General features: G+C 38.3%; 2 protein-coding genes across 2 annotated transcripts in view; both read left to right on the plus strand.

The window, feature by feature from the left end:
* Nucleotides 1-9,984, plus strand: part of LOC127444493 (kelch-like protein 2) — a 20,542-nt gene extending 10,558 nt beyond the window's left edge. The window contains exons 12-15 of the mRNA XM_051703868.1: nt 1,528-1,656; nt 6,568-6,708; nt 6,815-6,958; nt 9,141-9,984. Of these exons, the coding sequence (XP_051559828.1) occupies nt 1,528-1,656; nt 6,568-6,708; nt 6,815-6,958; nt 9,141-9,169 (443 nt within the window). The 3' untranslated portion in view covers nt 9,170-9,984. The remainder of the gene's footprint in view (nt 1-1,527; nt 1,657-6,567; nt 6,709-6,814; nt 6,959-9,140) is intronic.
* LOC127444499 (methylsterol monooxygenase 1) lies at nt 9,193-21,147 on the plus strand. The gene is made up of 7 exons (XM_051703875.1): nt 9,193-10,182; nt 11,485-11,656; nt 13,338-13,626; nt 13,802-13,950; nt 16,020-16,146; nt 17,023-17,177; nt 20,336-21,147. Exons 3-7 carry the CDS (start codon nt 13,372-13,374, stop codon nt 20,520-20,522), a joined length of 873 nt encoding a protein of 290 aa, XP_051559835.1. The 5' UTR covers nt 9,193-10,182; nt 11,485-11,656; nt 13,338-13,371; the 3' UTR covers nt 20,523-21,147.
* Nucleotides 21,148-21,493: the final 346 nt, after the last annotated feature.

Below are 21,493 nucleotides of genomic sequence, written 5' to 3' on the forward strand. Positions count from 1 at the left end.
ACAGACAGATTGTTTCACTTTTAATTGACTATATCACAATTCCAGTGGGTCAGAAGTTTACATACACTAAGTTAACTGTGCCTTTAAGCAGCTTGGAAAATTCCATTCCAATGTCAAGCCTGTAGACAATTAGCTTCAGATAAGAGGTGTACTGAATTGGAGGTGGACCTGTGGATGTATTTTAAGGCCTACCTTCAAACTCAATGCCTCTTAGCTTGACATCATGCGAAAATCAAAAGAAATCAGCCAAAACCTCAGAAAAAAAAATTTTGTGGACCTCCACAAGTCTGGTTCATCCTTGGGAGCAATTTCCAAACACCTGAAGGTACCATGTTCATCTGTACAAACAATAGTACGCAAGTATAAACACCATGAGACCACACAGCCATCATACCGCTCAGGAAGGAGACGCATTCTGTCTCCTAGAGATGAACGTAGTTTGGTGCGAAAAGTGCGAAAAGTGCAAATCAATCCCAGAACAACAGCAAAGGACCTTGTGAAGATGCTGGAGGAAACAGGTAGACAAGTATCTATATCCACAGTAAAACAAGTCCTATATCGATATAACCTGAAAGGCTGCTCAGCAAGGAAGAAGCCACTGCTCCAAAACTGCCATAAAAAAGCCAGACTACAGTTTGCAAGCGCACATGGGGACAAAGATCTTACTTTTTGGAGAAATGTCCTCTGGTCTGATGAAACAAAAGTTGAACTGTTTGGCCATAATGACTATTGTTATGTTTGGAGGAAAAAGGGTGAGGCTTGCCGAAGAACATCATCCCAACCGTGAAGAATGGGGTGGCAGCATCATGTTGTGGGGGTGCTTTGCTGCAGGAGGGACTGGTGCACTTCACAACAAAGATGGCATCATGAGGAAGGACAATTATGTGGATATATTGAAGCAACATCTCAAGACATCAGCCATAAAGTTAAAGCTTGGTTATATATGGGTCTTCCAAATGGACAGTGACCCCAAGCATACCTCCAAAGTTGTGGCAAAATGGCTTAAGGACAACAAAGTCAAGGTTTTGGAGTGGCCATCACAAAGCCCTGACCTCAGTCTGATAGAAAATTTGTGGGCAGAACTTAAAGTGTGTGCGAGCAAGAAGGCCAAAATTCCAGCGACTTATTGTGAGAAGCTTGTGGAATGCTACTTAAAACATTTGACCCAAGTTAAACAATTTAAAGACAATGCTACCAAATACTAACAAAGTGTATGTAAACTTCTGACCCACTGGGAATGTGATGAAAGAAATAAAAGCTTAAATAAATAATTATCTCTACTATTATTCTGACATTTCACATTCTTAAAATAAAGTAGTGATCCTAACTGACCTAAGACAGGGAATGTTTTCTATGATAAAATGTCAGGAATTGTGAAAAACTGAGTTTAAATGTATTTGGCTAAGGTGTATGTGAACTTCTGACTTCAGCTGTACAATATTTTCTCTCTTAAAAATGGCCTAAATAGAGGATGAAACACAAACACATGCTCGCACTGATTTTTAATATATATATTTTTTTTTTTAGGTCTGCTTTATGCTGTCGGAGGTTATGATGGAGCAACACGTCAATGTTTGAGTACTGTTGAGGCCTATAACCCCAACACTAGTGAATGGTCTTACACAGCAGAGATGGGAACCCGCCGTAGTGGTGCAGGTAACACACACACACACACCTTTACATGCACGATATGGACAAAAGTATATGGACAACACCTGCTTCTAATTAACTGATTTGGCTTTTCCAATAAATTTCTTAATGGTACAGCATACAGTCACATTCTAGAGAATTGTGTGTTTCCAACTTTGTGGCTACAGTTTGGGGACATCTCGTGGAAAACCCTCTCAGAAAAATGGAAATTGTTGTAGCAGCAAAGGGAGCAATTATTGCCCATGGTTCCAGAGTGCACATACTTTGGCTATGTAGTAGGGTTGGGAACTGAAACCAGTTTTGTTTTGAAAAAAATAAAAAATAAAATACTATAAAAATTTTTTTTAATGACTTTCAGGTTCTCGAACATGCATTCTTGACAGTGCAGCGAAACTGAATCTACAGCGCAAAACATACAGCACAACCACTGTAATCTAATTTCCGAATGAATGACTCTTATGAGCCAGTTATATTTAGTGAATCAAAAAAATACAGCATGACCAGAGTAGTCCAATTCCCATACTTATGAGCTGGTTGTTCGTATGACAACGTTAGTTTAAAATACACATTGAGTTTTGTTGTAATCAGTAATATTAAAAATAATAATAATAATAATAAAAAAAGAATAAATGAATGAATGATTGAAATATGTTGAACATTTTCCTTTGGCTCGTATTTTTGTTTAAAACATAGTTATCAGATTTATTTCTTATTTGTTATATCTGTTCTTTTGAAATCTGAAATGATCTCATTATTTGACAACAGGCTGCTGAGGGCAATAAATGTAATCAGAATTGCATTAATTTTTTTCTAAAGAATTGTTAGAGGTGCTGTAAGCGATTTTGTTTAATGGAAAGGATGCAAAAATGTTCCTACTCCCTTAAAGATATTAATGAAATAAGTGTCCTGAGATATCTCACCGGTCTCTGTGATGGCTGTAGACTTTATAAACAGCAAACAAAAATGTGACGCTTGTTCTTATAGTGTTGTATTTGAAGCGCATCATTGAGGCTATGATTCATAATGTTTGTCAGTTGAGGGCGCTATTGTGCCACTGTTGAATTTGACAGCCACAGGCACAAACAATGCTGCTCTTTTGCTTGGTTTTGTTCTCAAAATTATCTTTGGAGGGTGGGGTTTTGGAATGAGGGGGCGTGGCTAATTCAACGGCTCAGTCATGTGAAAGCTTCAGATCACTAAAATCGCTTTCAGCACCTTTAACGGAACCAGAATTGCCCTTCGATAAGCTCCGCCCCCCTTTGTTACGGTGTCTCATTCTGACAAGCTCTGCATAACTCCCCATAGGAATGAATGGGAGATTGCCATTAATGACACGGTTTTTGGCCAAATATTCTCATAAATGGAATGGATAATGGATAGTAATTTGGTCAAAAACTGTGGAGACTGTGAATCAAAATTGAGGCAAATGATCATCACAGTCACATAAAATGAGAAACGCATCACTTGATAGTGATTACAAACCTCATAACATTAGTGTAAGTGAAAACTGCTTATAACGTCTCATAACACACTCATTTTGATGCTGTGAACTCCTTATTTACTATCACCTTTACTAAGACATGAATCAATACATAAATTAATTAATGTTACGTTTTTAACTTTTAAATAACCTTGGAGGAAATGTAGGTGTCGTTTCAGATGTTATATGTTCATTTAGGAATGAGAGCTGACACAGTTTAATCCATAGCATGCTCTTCTCAACATTTATTTAAAGATTAAAAAAAAAAACACTGCGTGTATCCTCTCTGGTTACCTCATTTCACTATTACAAGTGACCCACCAACAGTGTTTTTTTTATTTTTTATTATTATTTCTATAAAATTCCACTTTGTTTTAGAAAAAAAGAAAACACTTATCAGAGAAATGGCTGATGACAACAGTTGCTAAGATAAGTTTGATCAAAAACGCTTTTAAGGCGAGGCTTAGCGAAGGATTAGTTGGAACCAGAATCGTTAAATTCCTTATGATTTCCATCCCTACTATAATAATAATATTACGTTTTATTTATATAGCGCCTTTCCACAAGCTCAAGGACACTTTACACTCCATAAACATTTAACAGGACAAAGTACATTAATATACATATCAACAGAAGTTACAATTTCAGTTACAAAGGGGGAAATAAAACATTCAGCAATAGACAGATAATGTGCTGAGAAAATATGTGTTTTAAGCTGAGATTTAATGATAGAAATAAAGGAGATGTCACGGAGGCTCTGAGGTAGAGAGTTCCACAGTTTAAGTGCAACGAGACTGAAGGATCTCCCACCAAAAGTGGATAGACGAAATCTAGGGACAGACAACAATTTGGAATCAGAAGAACGAAGAGTGAGTGCTGGTGTGTATGGATGCAGCAGATCACATATATAACAAGGTGCCAGATCATTGAGAGCTTTGTATGTCAGGAGAAGAATTTGAAACGTAATACAGCCTGAGACTTTGTGCATGACATGAGTAATTTTTCCAACAATTGTTTACAGACAGATTGTTTCACTTTTAACTGACTATATCACAATTCCAGTGGGTCAGAAGTTTACATACACTAAGTTAACTGTGCCTTTAAGCAGCTTGGAAAATTCCATTCCAATGTCAAGCCTGTAGACAATTAGCTTCAGATAAGAGGTGTACTGAATTGGAGGTGGACCTGTGGATGTATTTTAAGGCCTACCTTCAAACTCAATGCCTCTTAGCTTGACATCATGCGAAAATCAAAAGAAATCAGCCAAAACCTCAGAAAAAAAAAATATTTGTGGACCTCCACAAGTCTGGTTCATCCTTGGGAGCAATTTCCAAACACCTGAAGGTACCATGTTCATCTGTACAAACAATAGTACGCAAGTATAAACACCATGAGACCACACAGCCATCATACCGCTCAGGAAGGAGACACATTCTGTCTCCTAGAGATGAACGTAGTTTGGTGGGAAAAGTGCAAATCAATCCCAGAACAACAGCAAAGGACCTTGTGAAGATGCTGGAGGAAACAGGTAGACAAGTATCTGTATCCACAGTAAAACAAGTCCTATATCGATATAACCTGAAAGGCTGCTCAGCAAGGAAGAAGCCACTGCTCCAAAACTGCCATAAAAAAGCCAGACTACAGTTTGCAAGCGCACATGGGGACAAAGATCTTACTTTTTGGAGAAATGTCCTCTGGTCTGATGAAACAAAAGTTGAACTGTTTGGCCATAATGACTATTGTTATGTTTGGAGGAAAAAGGGTGAGGCTTGCCGAAGAACATCATCCCAACCGTGAAGAATGGGGTGGCAGCATCATGTTGTGGGGGTGCTTTGCTGCAGGAGGGACTGGTGCACTTCACAACAAAGATGGCATCATGAGGAAGGACAATTATGCGGATATATTGAAGCAACATCTCAAGACATCAGCCATAAAGTTAAAGCTTGGTCATATATGGGTCTTCCAAATGGACAGTGACCCCAAGCATACCTCCAAAGTTGTGGCAAAATGGCTTAAGGACAACAAAGTCAAGGTTTTGGAGTGGCCATCACAAAGCCCTGACCTCAGTCTGATAGAAAATTTGTGGGCAGAACTTAAAGTGTGTGCGAGCAAGAAGACCTACAAACCGGACTCAGTTACACTAGTTCTGTCTGGAGGAATGGGCCAAAATTCCAGCGACTTATTGTGAGAAGCTTGTGGAATGCTACTTAAAACATTTGACCCAAGTAAAACAATTTAAAGACAATGCTACCAGTGCAATGCTACCAGATAAGCAGTCAGTGAAGACTAAACAAGACGGGAGTAATATGTGCAGAACGCTTGGTGTTAGTGTGAACTCTAGCTGCAGAGTTTTGGATGTATTGTAATCGGGCAATAGTTTTAGCTGGTAGGCCAGTAAAGAGGCAGTTACAGTAGTCGGGACGTGATGATATGAAAGCATGAACTAGTGATTCTGCATCCTTCAAACTGAGAATGGGGTGAAGTCATGCAATGTGACGTAGATGGAAGAAAGCATTTTAGTGATGGTTCTAATGTGGGCTTCAAAAGTAAGAGATGGATCGAAAGTGATTCCCAGATTCTTAATGGTTTTAGAAGGATTGGTCAGATTTCCATCAATATTGACACAAATGTCAATATTTCTTATAGGTGTTTGTGGCCCAGAAATCATGATCTCAGATTGTCAGCATTGAATTTGAGGAAATTACGGTTTAACCAGATTTTTACATCACTGATACAGGCAGTTAATTAGCTGATGGCATGTGTTTCATCAAAACGTGCAGATGTATAAATCTGGGTGTCATCAGCATAGCAGTGATAACCGAGACCATGACGACGGATGATCTGACCTAGCGGGAGAATGTAAATTATGAACAGTAGTGGACCTAGTACAGAACTTTGGGGGATACCCTGAGAGAGAGGAGCAGTAGGGGATTTGTTTTTCTTAATAGAGATTAAATACTGTCTGTTAGTGAGGTAGGAAGAAAACCAGGATAGAGGAGTGCCAGTAATACCAATATCTGAAAGTCGGGAAAGGAGTGTTTTGTGGTATACAGTGTCAAAAGCAGAGCTCAGGTCAAGCAAGATCAGAATACTGAGAAATCCAGAGTCAGCAGAGGAGGAGATCATTAATGACCTTCAAGAGAGCAGATTCAGTGCTGTGGAATAGGCGGAAACCAGATTGGAAAGGGTCATAGAGATTATTAGCTGCAAGATGTGATTGTAACTGGGAGGCTACAACTTTTTCCAGAAGTTTAGATATAAAAGGCAGGTTAGAAATAGGACGATAGTTGCAGAGGGAAAATGTATCTAAGTTGGGACCTTTAAGGACTGGCGTAACAGCGGCAATTTTAAGATCAGTTGGAACAATGAAATGATACTATGTAGTGTATCTGTAACACAGTGTATTTGTCTCAACCGCATATGTGTGTGTTGCACAGGTGTGGGTGTGTTAAAAGGTCTGCTGTATGCAGTGGGTGGGCACGACGGCCCACTGGTTAGAAAGAGCTGTGAAGTTTTTGATCCAGCCACTAACACATGGAAACAGGTGGCTGACATGAATATGTGCCGCAGGAACGCAGGTGAGTTGGACTGAGCAGCATGAGATCTTCCTTCCACCAGCTACTGTTAAAACAATTTCCAGCTACTGTAAAATGTTCCAGCAGTAACATGTGTATGTGTATTCAGGTGTGTGTGCTGTGAATAACCTGCTTTATGTGATTGGTGGTGATGATGGCTCCTGTAACCTGGCTTCAGTGGAGTTCTACAACCCAAACACCGATAAATGGACCCTACTGCCCACCTGTATGAGCACAGGACGCAGCTATGCAGGTCAGAAAAAGAGGCTATGTTCGATATAGCCTGCTACCATACTACTCATACTAGTTTTTTGCAGTACGCACATTTTCTCAATGCACCCGGCAATGTAATGCGTTTTACCTTACATTTTCAATGACTGAACTGGTAGTAATACGAACCACAGTTTTTAACATCTCTTTTTTGACTTATTATTTGACTGCCAAAACTTGAAACATTTTTTCCTAAAAACTTGAACTACAAATGCAAAATAGCTGCATTTTTTTTTTTTTTTTTTTTTTTTTGGTCAAAGACGAACTGGATGCCAGTCACTGATTAAACATGCAAAATAGTCAGGTCATGTGACAGTGTAGCATACGAATGCTTGAAATGTTTATCATTGCATATTGTACTATTTGACATACTAGTTATACTAAGAAGTATAAAGCAAATGTATTCCAATGGAAGAAATAGTCCCTGACATGTAAACTAAGGTTATTAGTTGCCGTCTGTGGGTGCTGCTCATTGACATATACAATAACTTGCTAATCAGGTGTTTCCCTTCATATCTTTTACTATATTGATTATTTTTGCACGACTGGAATGTTGTATTGACCATTCAGCATCCAGGACCAGAACTATCTGTTTTATAAATCTCAGTATGCATTAAAGGGATAGTTCACCCAAAAATGAAAATTCTCTCATCATTTACTCACCCTCATGCCAACCCAGATGTGTATGACTTTCTTTCTTCTGCTGAATACAAATGAAGATTTTTAGAAGAATATCTCAGCTCTGTAGGTCAATACAATGCAAGTCGACAGGGTCAACATTTTGAAGCTCAAAAAAGCACATAAAGGCAGCATAAAAGTAATTCATAAGACTCCAGTGGTTAAAGGAATATTCCGGGTTCAATACAAGTTAAGCTCAATTGACAGCATTTGTGGCATAATGTTGATAACCATGGAAAATAATTTCGACTCGTCCCTCCTTTTCTTTAAAAAAAAATGCAAAAATGGAGGTTACAGTGAAGCACTTACAATGGAGGTGAATGGGACAACTTTTTTGAGTGTTTAAATGTGAAGCTTATAATTTTATAAAAGCACTTAAAACTTGTGTATTATCTGAGCTGTAAAGTTGTTTAAATGATCATTTTTACAGTCGTTTTAGAGTTTGTTGACATTACATCGTCATGGTAAAATTGGCTATAACTTTACACAGAAAAAGTTAGTAAGTGATTTTATAACACTAAAATCATGTTTACACGCATATCCTTTATGTCTTGTGGCTAAACTTTTGAAACAGTGAGTATTTTAACGTTCAAAAATTGGCCCCATTCACTTCCATTGTAAGTGCCTCACTGTAACCTCGATTTTTGCCTATTTTAAAGAAAAGGAGGGGAAAATCAAAATACGTTTTTGTGGTTATCAATATTATGCCACAAATGCTGTCGATTAAGCTTAACTTTTATTGAACCCGGTATATTCCGTAAAATCCATGTCTTCAAAAGCAATATGATAGGTGTGGGTGAGAAACAGATCAATATGAAAGTTCTTTTTTCCTGCCCAGTAGGTGGCGATATGCACGGAGAATGCGAATCACAAAAAACAAAAGAAGGACTCTTTGTAGAGAAAAGCGCTTGGGAGGGTTGGTTGAAAGTGGACATTTATAGTAAAAAAAAAAAAAAAAAAAAAAGGACTTAAATATTGATTTGTTTCTCACCCACACCTATCATATCGCTTCAGAAGACATGGATTAAAACACTGGAGTTGTATGGATTACTTTTATGCTGCCTTTATGTGCTTTTTGAGATTCAAGTTTTGGACCAAGTTGACTTGCATTGTATGGACCTACAGAGCTGAAATATTCTTCTAAAAATCTTCATTTGTGTTCTGCTAAAGAGAGAAAGTCATACACATCTGGGATGGCATGAGAGAGAGTAAATGATGAGAGAATTTTCATTTTGAGGTGAACTATCCATTTAAAGCAGGACAGGCCAGGGCCAAAAAGAAAGCAGTGGGACAGAGCCCCATTTGATGGTTGTTTGTGTAGTTGTACTTGTATTAAGTATTACCTGGTGTTCAGAAGTCACTGCTACTGCTTTTTACTATAAAAAGATTGTATGCTGAGTTTTTCATGTTTTGATTATCATTATGAATACATTTGATCAAAAACTGTTTAGAATGACTATACTGACAAACGCTGTGTATGTATGTAGGTGTGACTATCATTGATAAACCTCTCTGAGCAGCTGAGGAGTTGTTGAACACTTTGAGCTAAAGCTGACGTACAGCGGAGGATTCGCTCGCACTGAAGCTCTGAATACGGCTGAGGCTTCATCCTGGAACTGCTTCACCATGGAAATGGCCTGGAGAATACTGCTCTCATTCTCTCTCTTTCTCTCTGTCCCTCTCTCTGTCCCTCCGTCTCTCACACGTTAACACTTCAGACACGTCAATACAAGCATTCACACACTACCTCTACTTTTTGTCTCTAGCATATATACTAACACACTCTTTATCTCTCTTTTCTTTCGGTTTCTCTTGTTTGAGAGTAGTCAACGATGAAGATTATTGCACTTTGAGGAGCACTAACGAAGCAGGATCAATATATAACACAATGTTGTTAACCTCTGAGTAAAGACTGGTGCAAACATTTGGCCAGTGCATCTGCAACGTGAGTTTGAGCCGAGGGCATGCCCAGCAATTTTGCTGCTAGATCATGTGATCGGAAGGAATCTTGATTTTTGCTCATTCAGATAAAGTTTGAGCGAAAAGGTGGCTAGTTTTCCAGCACTTTGTTGCCTCTTGGAAGCTTGTTATGAAGTCACTAGACTTAAAGCCATCTTCATTATGAAGGTAACGAAGATGTACATTTTGTGTTGCGATTAGAATTGAAACTTAGAAGGGTCTCTATTGAAGACAAATTAACTTTTACATTGTGCAATTTCTTTGCCAAACTACATTTGAAGTCTTAAAGTTTGAACTGTCCATTGATGTTCATTTAATATCCTCTGGATTTTATCTTGTGGTCCGGTTGTTCAAGAAATGCAATCTTTGACATGTGAAATGCCCGTTAACATGAACGCTTTGGCATGCACAATACTGTGGACTGGTGCTGGTTGCTTGGGTATTAAACCGCTTTGCATGGTTCTAAATACTGACGTGTGTGTGCCATTCTTAAACTACTGCTGTATTCAGTAACCAAGTGATGTGCTCTCTTACTAGCGGTATTGAACACTGAAGAAATAAAGTATAAAGGTACTCTTTCTTTCTTTCTTTCTTACTTAAATAAATATATATTTTCTCTCTTTTTTTTGTGTTCTTTTTCTTCTCCCTTACTGTTGAGGATTTAAAGGGATAGTTCACCCTAAAATGAAAATGCTATAATTTACTCACCCTCATGCTATCCCAGATGTGTGACTTTCTTTCTTCTGCGAACACAAAGATTTTTAGAAGAATATCTCAGGCTCTGTAGGTCCATACAATGCAAGTGAATAGTGGCCAGAACTTTGAAGCTCCAAAAAGCACATAAAGGCAGCTTAAAAGTAATTCATATGTTTAATCCATGTCTTCAGAAGCTAAATGATAGGTGTGAGTGAGAAACAGATCAATATTTAAGTCCTTTTTGTCTAAAAATCTACACTTTCACTCTAACATTTTTCTTCTTTTGTTTTTGGCAACTCACATTCTGTGCATATCGCCACCTACTGGCAAAGGAGGAGAATTTATAGTAAAAAAGGACTAAAATATTGATTTGTTTCTCACCCATACCTATCGTATCGCCTCAGAAGGCATGGATTAAACCACTGGAGTCATATGGATGACTTTTATGCTGCATTTATTTCCTTTTTGGCACTTCAAAGTTCTGGTCACCATTCACTTGCATTGTATGGACCTACAGAGCTGAGATATTCTTCTAAAAATCTTCATTTGTGTTCTGCAGAAGAAAGTAACACATCTAGGATGGCATGACGGTGAGTAAGGAGAGAATTTTCATTTATGGGTGAACTGTCTCTTCAGATCTCTAACTGCTGTCACCAGGCCTCTTAATGAATATATATACATTATATATGACAGTGTATTATTAATTGTCAGTCAAGAGGAATGTTGTGTTCTTGAACTGTCTCAACTTTTTTTTATCATTATTAATAAACATGCTTCTTGTCAATACACTAATGTTAGGATGATTTTCTTTGTGTAAGTGGGAGAGTGTGTTCACAAGCAGCTCAAGTACAACACACTGAAATATGCAAAAAAGTTATTCAGCCTACATAGTATTTCCTGTGTGTGAAAATGGCAATAGTATCTCTGCATGTGGACTAATCAAGTATACTGATTTTTTTATTTTTATTTATTTTTTTTATTTTTTTTTAAGTATTTTGCTTAATTCACATACTTGGGGCCAAACAAAGGAATTCTAAATGAGTCAAGAAAATAGCAGGAGAGAGACGTGTGAATGTGCCTGTATGTGCCATACTTTATCTATGTAACGACTAGTCCAACCCAGCCCAGTCTGTGCAGGTTATGAAAGACAAGTGCGTTTCTGATTGGCTGTTGCAGAAACTCAAGGTCTCACTATCGGCAGTTCATTCCCTCAGCCAATCAGTTCTCAGCCTCTGCCCACAAACGTCAGTCTCCTCTTGTCTCAGCCAATGGTCCAATGTAAAGTTCTGTCACATTAAAAGCATCCATACTGGCAGTGCAGGTAGAGGGAGACCTTCTCATACCATAGGTGAGTCAACAACATGTTTCCAGAAATGTAGACACTTATATTGTAATACTTGTTTTAATGTCTTTAATAAATGTTTGAATAGGTAAATCTGAAATAATGTAAATATTAGAAGAAATATTTGCACTATTTCAACTACTCTGAATAAAATTAGAGCTGCAGAATAATAAATGGCAGATAAATATTATTGTTTGAAGAGATTGTTACTTTAGATTTTAGTCAATTTATATATACACACACACACACACACACAATATTTTTACCTTACCAACGCAGAGGTAGAATAATTAGGGAATTGTGATTAAATAGACTGACCAGGTCATGCATATATGCAGTAATACTATAATAAAAAATTGTAGTGTCTCTGTTATGTTTGAGCTTGTGTATGCTGTGTACATCTACAAATGGATAGCAAATAATATCATAAATATTCAATGTACATGTTATCATTCAACAGTTTTAATTATTTTTTCCACCTCGTCATACATTTATCAAAATTTCTATTTTTAACCTTTAATAGTTATTTAATTTCTTTACATAAAATCATTAAATACTCTGTACAATTGCTGCTGTCACAGACAGGAATACTGTCTATTGGTACTTTGTGAAACTTACAGTGTTCGTGTAGTTGCAATCGCAAATTATATTGTAATTTATTGCTAAATTACAGTTATATTGATCATTTTTTGGCTGCTGGGCATGGCTTCCATTCACTGCATTTTAAAAATGATAATGATGTGCATTAATTTAATTTCAATGGAATATCATAGTTTATGGGTGTGAAGTTGGAAAACACACACTTTTAATGTTAAATAACGGACGATATCTAGCTGTAACTCATGACATATTTCTGTATAGTATATTATACCACTTTCCTGATGTAGATCAGTAAGGTGCCACATCCAAATATTTTATAATGTAGCCCTAATTACCTTAAAGGAACAGTTCACCCAAGAATGAAAATTCGCTGATCATTTAGTCAGCATCATGCCATCCCAGATGTGAATGACTTTCTATCTTCTGCAGAACACAAATGAAGATTTTTTAGAAGAATATCTCAGCTCTGTAGGTCCATTCAATGCAATGCAATCTTTGAAGCTCCAAAAAGCAGCATAAAAGTAATCCATAAGACTCCAGTGGTTTAATCCATGTCTTCTGAAGTAACCCAGTCAGTTTTGGGTGAGAACAGGCCAACTTGCCATTGCAGACTCTTAGCACAATCATGATTTCAAGTTCGATTACACTTCCTAGTGCTTGACGCAAGATTTATAGTAAAAAAGGAGTTAAATGTTAGTCTGTTCTCATCCAAAATCGATTAGATCACTTCTGAAGACATGGATTAAACCACTGGAGTCTTATGGATTACCTTAATACTGCCTTTATGCACTTTTTGGAGCTTCAAAGTTCTGGTCACCATTCACTTGCATTGAATGGACCTACAGAGCTGAAATATTTTTCTAAAAATCTTAATTTGTGTTCTGCAGAAGAAAGAAAATAATACACATCTGTGATGGCATGAGGCTGTGTGAATGTAAAGAGAATTTTCATTTTAGGTTGAATTATTCCTTTAACACATTTCCTTATTTTCCTACCTGTCCTTCAGACAAGCCACACTTCTGTTCACCTGCTCTGAGATAGTTAACCAAGCAGCATCGATCTTTATTCATGTCATTTGTTTATACAGTTATTCACGTGGTGAGTCCAGTTGACTCGCAGCCATGGAAGTGAACGGCACAGCCAACATTCTGTCCTCGGCGTATCTGGCCGTGGAATTTGTCGATTCAGTTCTGCCAGAAAATCCACTGCAGGAACCTTTGAAGCATGCATGGAATCACATGCTGCAGAACTACAGCAAATTCCAGATCGCCACCTGGGGCTCCCTCATCGTCCATGAACTCGTTTATTTCCTGTTCTGTCTGCCTGGCTTTATTTTTCAGTTCCTCCCTTTCATGCAAAAGTATAAGATCCAACCGGTATGTGGTGTCCAGTGACGATATAAGTTTATATATATATATATATATATATATATATATATATATATATATATATATATATATATATATATATATATACTCAAATGTCTCTTGATACCTGTAATGATGCTGTCTGTGCCCTTTCCCTTATATATTTTTATATTTGTGCTTCTAGGACAAACCAGAGACATGGGAGAAACAGTGGAAGTGCTTTAAAATGCTGTTGTTTAATCACTTCTGTATCCAGCTACCACTCATCTGTGGAACATATTACTTTACTGAGTTCTTCAACATCCCTTACGACTGGGACTCCATACCTCGCTGGTGAGAACACTTCTCACATATTTTTATGTGGGTTTGACATATTGATAGGATTTGGGGGCCAGTTGCATAAAACTGTTAAGACTGGTCTTAACAAAATTTTGGTCTTAACTTTTTCAGTCAGTTGCATAAAAGCTTTTAATTTAATTAATTTAAAGTTGCTGTAAGCGATTTTAGCATTCTGAAGCTTTCACATGACTGAGCCTTTGAATTAGCCACACCCCCTCATTCCAAAATCCCACCCTCCAAAGATAATTTTGAGACCGAAATGGAGCAAAAGAGCAGCATTGTTTGTTCCTGTGGCTATCAAATCCAACTGTGGCTCAATAGCGCCCTCAACTGACAAACAATATGAATCACAGCCTCAATGATCCACTTCAAATACAACACTATGTGAACAAGCAAAATGATTGACAGATGAAAAGCGTCAGTGTCTGCGGTCCGTGGACACATTTTTGTTTGCTGTTTACAAAGTCTACAGCTGTCACAGAGACCGGTGAGATATCTCAAGACACTTATTTCATAATATCTTTAAGGGAATAGGAACTTTTTTGCATACTTATCCATGAAAAAAATCACTTACACACCTTTAAGACCAAAATGTAAGACAGCAGACCCCTAGGCTAACTTTTGTTTACATTCCATGTTGCCAGTGAAAATAAATGTCAACTGAGCCAGTGGGGGCTTCAGTTAAGACTTTGTAGAAGATTTAGGTGCGTCCCAAACCGCACACTTCTGCACTATTCTAAGCCATTTTGTAGTGTAGTGCGAGTTGTATGTTTACACTGAAAATGCAGCAAAAAGGAGTGTGCTTCAAGTACCCGGATGATGCACTTTTTCAACCGTCAAAATGGAGTGTGGAATGTTGGACACAATTACCTGGCTACGCTGCTGGTCTGACAAAACAGTTGTAAATAGTTAAGAATGTAGCAGCTAGCAAAACTTCAGTGGATTCTGCACCTTACAAATGTGAGTTGAATGCTTTACCATCACTCTGATCTGTGTGAATATGTACATTGTTTAAGATACAAGTGCTGGAATGAGGTTGGCTAACGCGATAAAGCTAGTGGCAACACATCACTTCCGTCAGCTGCTAAACGCCGAACGCTTCCATGTAATTAAAAAAAAGCTGTGTTCCATCTGGGAAGATGATACACTTTGAAAATTCTTACACTACATGGCTGAGTGCATATTATATTTTGTAAGTGCATAGTGTATAGTGTGTCGTTTGGGACACAGCTCATGACTTCTACGATGGTAACAAAAAGTCTTTTATTTTTTGGGTTTAAATCACTAAATTTGTTAATTACAACTGATTTTGAAGCATTGCATTCTTCTAACAGACAAATATTTTCAGCAAAGGAAAACTGTTGAGTGCCCACTGGCTGCAATTTTATTTAGCTGTTCAGTGTCTTACTTTTCCCACAATGCAATGCAAATTTGTCTTATTAAAGACAAATGTGAGCTTATTTTATGCAACAGGCTTTCTATGATGTCTTTAGCTAGTCAGACTAATTGTTACACAATGTCTTAAGTTATTGGCTATGTTTATGCAATCGGCCCCAGCAGGTCTTGGCAGACTAGATCTGCTACGCCACTGCCGTTACAAAGAAAGTTCGGAGACTTGCGGAGTCATACTGAGTTAAGCATGCGGACATGCTGCTGCTGCACAATTAGAAAAACACAAGACATGCTGCATAAAACATGTGTGACATGCTGCTACATAATTAAACATGATTACAATCCCCGTGTAGCAAGCCTAGACAGGTGAAGCTGGGGAGGTGGAGGGATTCAGAGAAAACTTTCACAGCGCGCTGCAGTGAAACCGGCTTACTTGCAGACTGAGCAAACTTAAATGTTAAGCAAAGAGAGAGTTTGCAAGTGTATTGGCTTGCACCATGTCAGCCTAGTGGCTTAACATATCACATGTGAGCATGCTTATTGGCTAACAAATAACAAGTTCAAAGGATATATCAGCTTGCACCATTAAGAGTTTAATGCCTGAACGTAGTCATTTTTATGAGTTCTCATGGCCCTTGGTTTCATAATTATAATCTCTTTCACCATCTCAGGCCTTATCTATTGGCTCAATGTTTTGGCTGTGCAGTGATTGAGGACACATGGCATTACTTTCTCCACCGAGCCCTACATCATCGCAGAATCTACAAATACATTCATAAAGTCCATCACGACTTCACCGTAAGTTACTTTCACTCTTACAGACACTCAGAATATGCAAATGAAGGGAAACTATAAGCAAGCCTTTATTAAAGGGCTTTTAAAGGAATAGTTCACCCAAAAATTAAACGTTTGTCATTTACTCACCCTCATGTTGTTCCAGCCCTATATTGTTTTCTTTCTCCCATGAAACAAAAACTGAAACTCTTTTCCATACAGTGGAAGTGGATGGTGATTTATACTGACAAGCTCTAAAGCAAAAGAGCAAAAAGCACCATAAAAGTGGTCCATATGACTTATGTGCTAAGTCTTCTGAAGTCATATGATAGCTTTGTGTGAAGAACAGACCGAAATGTACTGTATGCCATTATTCACTGATAATCTTCCTCTCTGCTGTTAGCTCATAAATCTCATTTTATTCAAATTTGTGATGTGAAGATGCCTCCGGAGTGAGATCTGGTTGAGAGGGGAAGATTTTCAGTGAACAACAACTTAAATTTCAATCTGTTGCATACGCAAAGATATTGTATGACTTGCAATATAGCAAACGAGTCGTATGGACTATTTGTATTATACTTTTATGGTGCTTTTTTGTCCTTTTAGGAGCTTGGCATTAGCCTATAAATAAAAAAAATCAGCTTGGTCATTCTTCCTAACATCTGCTTTTGTGTCTCATGGAAGAAAGAATTATATAGGGTTCAAATGTCATGAGTGTGTGTAACATAGGAAAAAAAAAAATCTTTTTTTGTAGAACTGTTCCTTAAGTTTCCAGTCCAACAATGTTCGTGCCACTTTTTTGTGCCCATAGGTCACAAAATCCACACTTTTGTTGTCAGTTTTACACAAGCACACCACTACAATCTGTCATCATTCTCTTTGTCTCTGTTTATAAATTAGGCTCCATTTGGCATGCAGGCAGAATATGCCCACCCTGCTGAGACTCTGATTTTAGGGGCAGGATTCTTCATTGGCATCATGGTCTTCTGTAATCATGTTATTTTGCTCTGGGCCTGGGTCACTTTCCGCTTGCTTGAAACCATTGATGTTCACAGGTAAACCCAGTACACACACTCTGTCTTTTTCAATAATAATGTGACCGTGCCCTGGCCTGGGGCATTGATGTTGTCACACCATGTTAAGAAAGTCTAATATTAGTGGGCATGGCCATGAAGTTTTGGTATTATTGTGCAAGCAACCGCTAAGTCTAGGCGCAAGTGGGTTTGGTGAAATTGTGCTGGAAAAGCGCTAATGGGCTAGATCAAGTGCAATTTAATTCTGAGGTTCTTCTCCTGCTATTGTACCATCTCTGTCAGGTTATATAGTCCTTTCCTTGTCAAGCACCAGCGATATAAACAAAGACGGCATATTTATAAAACGTTGGTAGTGTAAATTAGCTGTTTGCAATGAATTAAATGAATGGAAATATGAACTTATGTTCTTTTGTGCATTTACTGGATCCATTATTGAATGTCAGACATATTTATATGACAGTGACGTGCTCCTTTTATACGCATGGAAAATGTGGTTCTTGTCAGGATTTGGATGTAGGCACCGTTAAATTATAGAGAATGTACTGTAAGTATTATTATCATATTGATCACGTGACACACAAATCATGGCTAGGATTAACAGTTATTGTATTAGGCTGTGGATTTTTGCACGCACTTCACTTCTACCAGTCAATTTTGCTTTAAAAATGTCATTTATTTATTGAAACACACACACAAAAAAATTCTAATTCAAATTACACTTTAAACGAAACAAAAATGTAATCAATGTAATGAAGTACTGTAGTTGGTGTGTGGTGAGCGTACTGTCGCATCATCCAGGCGGATGCTGCACACTGGCGGTGGTTGATGTAAAGCGCTTTGAGTGTAGTGTCAGTGTAGCCTCTTCCACCGGCCTCTTTTGCAGTGACTTAAAACTTACTCTACAACATCGGTAAAAATAATATTAATACAAATTGTAAAAATAAACAATAATAATAATAATAATTGGGGGCCTGGGTAGCTCAGCAAGTAAAGATGCTGACTACCACACCTGGAGTCGCAAGTTCGAATCCAAGGTGTGCTGAGCGACTCCAGTCAGGTTTCCTAAGCAACCAATTGGCCCGGTTGCTAGGGTGGGTAGAGTCACGTTGGGTAAACCTCCTCGTGGTCGCTATAATGTGGTTCTTGCTCTCGGTGGGGCGCGTGGTGAGTTGCGCGTGGATGCCGCGGAGAATAGCGTGAGCCTCCACACGCGCTAGGTCTCCACGATAACGTGCTCAACAAGCCACGTGATAAGATGCGCGGATTGACGGTCTCAGACGCGGAGGCAACTGATTCGCTACTCCACCACGAGGATTTAGAGTGCATTGGGAATTGGGCATTCCAAATTGAGGAGAAAAGGGGAGAAAATCATTTAAATAAAAACCATGACCGCGATTAGGTTTTACACAAATCTCATACAATTTTGTTTTATAAAACTGCTACAACAGTGATTGTCAGGGACTTAATTTGATGCTCCGCTCTATTTTCAGACTTTGGACATGAACTTTATTACCATCTGCTGATGGAATCTCCAAACTATAAATGCAGGAACTGAGTTTATAATTTGTGCTGAAAACAGACATGCTTCTCAGACGTCTTAGCGCAACAACCTATTTATCAGGAAAATAGCTAATTGAACTTTGCACCACTTCATTAACAGGCAATACACCCACAGTTTGCTTGCATACACCCACAGATAGCACAAACACTCCCACCACACTCCCCTTGCGCTTTGTGCTGCCATAAAAATTGCGCTTAGAATTAGCAAAAATTATATATTATGTTGTGCACAGCTGTTGCGTGTTGCACGAAAATAGAGCCCTCAATCAATGTAAGTTTTTTATTGTTTATGTACACATGTGCCAGACAGACGTCTTTGTTTTTTCAGCATCTTGCGCCATGAGTAAAATAGTTCAACTTTAAAAAAACACGTCTTGAGGCCTTGGTGTTCTGTTCCATTCTGTTTCACTCCTTCCAGCTGTATTTGAACGCAAGAACGTGTCCTGTGTAAACAGCTCCTTAATCATTCTGTGCTGCCTGCTATCAGTGTAGTTTGGCGAGGCACGTTGCCTGTAGTAGTAGCTGGGGCTGGGCTGATTGTCGATACATGAAACATGCTTTGCGAAAACATTGCGTAATTTTTTTATAATGTGCTAAATTAACCAGATAATCCGACAGCCCTACTTTAACTTAATGTCATGGACATTTATGGTCACAGATTATTGCACTTCTGTCTACTGGGGAAATATACTGTATATTGACAAAAGATTTTACAATATTGTAATACTTTCCATCAACTTATTTATGTACACTGATCAGCCACAACATTAAAACCACCTGCCTAATATTGTGTAGGTCCCCCTCGTGCCGCCAAAACAGCACCAACCCGCATCTCAGAATAGCATTCTGAGATTATATTCTTCTCACCACAATTGTACAGAGGGGTTATCTGAGTTACTGTAGACTTTGTCAGTTTGAACCAGTCTGGCCATTCTCTGTTGACCTCTCTCATCAACAAGGCGTTTCCGTCCACAGAACTGCCGCTCACTGGATGTTTTTTGTTTTTGGCAGCATTCAGATTAAATTCTAGAGACTGTTGTGTGTGAAAATCCCAGATCAGCAGTTACAGAAATACTGAAACCAGCTCGTCTGGCACCAACAATCATCCATGCGATTATCTAATCAGCCAATCGTGTGGCAGCAGTGCATAAAATCACACATATACGGGTCAGGAGCTTCAGTTAATATTCACATCAACCATCAGAATGGAGAAAAAATGTGATCTCAGTGATTTAGACCATGGCATGATTGTTGGTGCCAGATGGGCTGGTTTGAGTATTTCTAGAATTTACTTTGAATGGTGCCAAAAACAAAAAACATCCAGTTCTGCGGACGGAAACGCCTTGTTGATGAGAGAGGTCAACAGAGAATGTCCAGACTGGTTCGAACTGACAAAGTCTACGGTAACTCAGATAACCGCTCTGTACAATTGTGGTGAGAAGAATATCATCTCAGAATGCTATTCTGAGATGAGGGTTGGCGCTGTTTTGGCGGCACGAGAGGGACCTACACAATATTAGGCAGGTGGTTTTAATGTTGTGGCTGATCGGTGTACATTTAGAGTATATGGTATTAGTTTGTTTCATTCTTTTACGCCTTCTTTTTTTCCCTCTGTTTAGTGGTTATGACATTCCTCTGAACCCGCTACATTTGATTCCATTCTACGCTGGTGCACGTTTCCACGACTTCCACCACATGAATTTTGTGGGCAACTATGGATCTACATTCACCTGGTGGGACAGACTATTCAACACTGATTCCCAGTTTTACAAACATTACACTCAAAAAACAGTGAAGAGCGATTAATTGACAGAGATACGCTCACTAACATGCACTGATGCTTCATCATGATCTATCTCTCATGGACTCCTGTGTTGACTCTGGTTGTTCTTCCCACACGTAAACACAAACATACACTTACTGTAGGGCTAAGTATTTAAATTGGACTGAATGGAATCAGATCAATCAATGCCAGCTTCTTCAATCAATGTGCCTTTTAAAAGCAAACACCATATACACCATTAGCCCATTGGTCACAGAGATCCAGAGGACTGTTGTGAATTAAAGGAACACTTGCAGCATGTGGTCTGTGCTCTTAACAATTACTGTAAACATTCATCTCTTTTAAGTAATTAAGACTTCATTCCTCAAAAGCACTTTACTTTGACCTTTTTTGTTAACTTTGCTGATTTTACTGATATTAATGTTCAATATGCAATGTTCCTGTAAAGATTTTAAAGCAATCATTTGTAACCACCCAAAGCACCCATGCTACCCCATGGGATTTGTTGTTGTTGTTTGTTTGTTTGTTTGTTTGTTTTGATAAAGAAAAAAGATGTGTTTTCTGGTTCCTAGTGGAGAACACTCATTGAAAATGTTAGCTTGTTGTTTTTAAGGAAAGTTGATGGATTAAAGAATTACCAAAAACATGGCTCTGTGGTAGTGTGAGCTCAATCGAACACTTCAACGTGTGTCTTTCCATCACGTTTTCACATTCTACATCATCATTCAAGCCAAGTGTTGTACAACCATGTGCATACATGGGGATGCATCCTCCAAAAGGACTTGGTGCTGTATTTCAAACAAATTAAAAGCATTTGTGCAGTTAGACAGTATGATACTATCACAGTAGAAACATTTCATATGTGATTTGTAGTCCCAGAACAAGATATACTTTACATATTACAGTAGCATATGCCAAATGTCATATGGGGTGGGCAAACAGTCCCAAAATATACTGTAAAATTATTTAAAAGACTGTGCTGTACAGGGAATGA

The sequence above is a fragment of the Myxocyprinus asiaticus genome, chromosome 8 (genome assembly GCF_019703515.2).
Source record: "Myxocyprinus asiaticus isolate MX2 ecotype Aquarium Trade chromosome 8, UBuf_Myxa_2, whole genome shotgun sequence".
Taxonomy (NCBI): domain Eukaryota; kingdom Metazoa; phylum Chordata; class Actinopteri; order Cypriniformes; family Catostomidae; genus Myxocyprinus; species Myxocyprinus asiaticus.

Bases quoted from the DNA above. Each gene is read 5' to 3' on its own strand.
- LOC127444499 (XM_051703875.1), top strand. From the start codon at position 13,372: ATGGAAGTGAACGGCACAGCCAACATTCTGTCCTCGGCGTATCTGGCC. The intron at 13,627-13,801 runs GTATGTGGTGTC...TTGTGCTTCTAG, and splicing joins AAAAGTATAAGATCCAACCG to GACAAACCAGAGACATGGGA. The intron at 16,147-17,022 runs GTAAGTTACTTT...TTTATAAATTAG, and splicing joins AAGTCCATCACGACTTCACC to GCTCCATTTGGCATGCAGGC.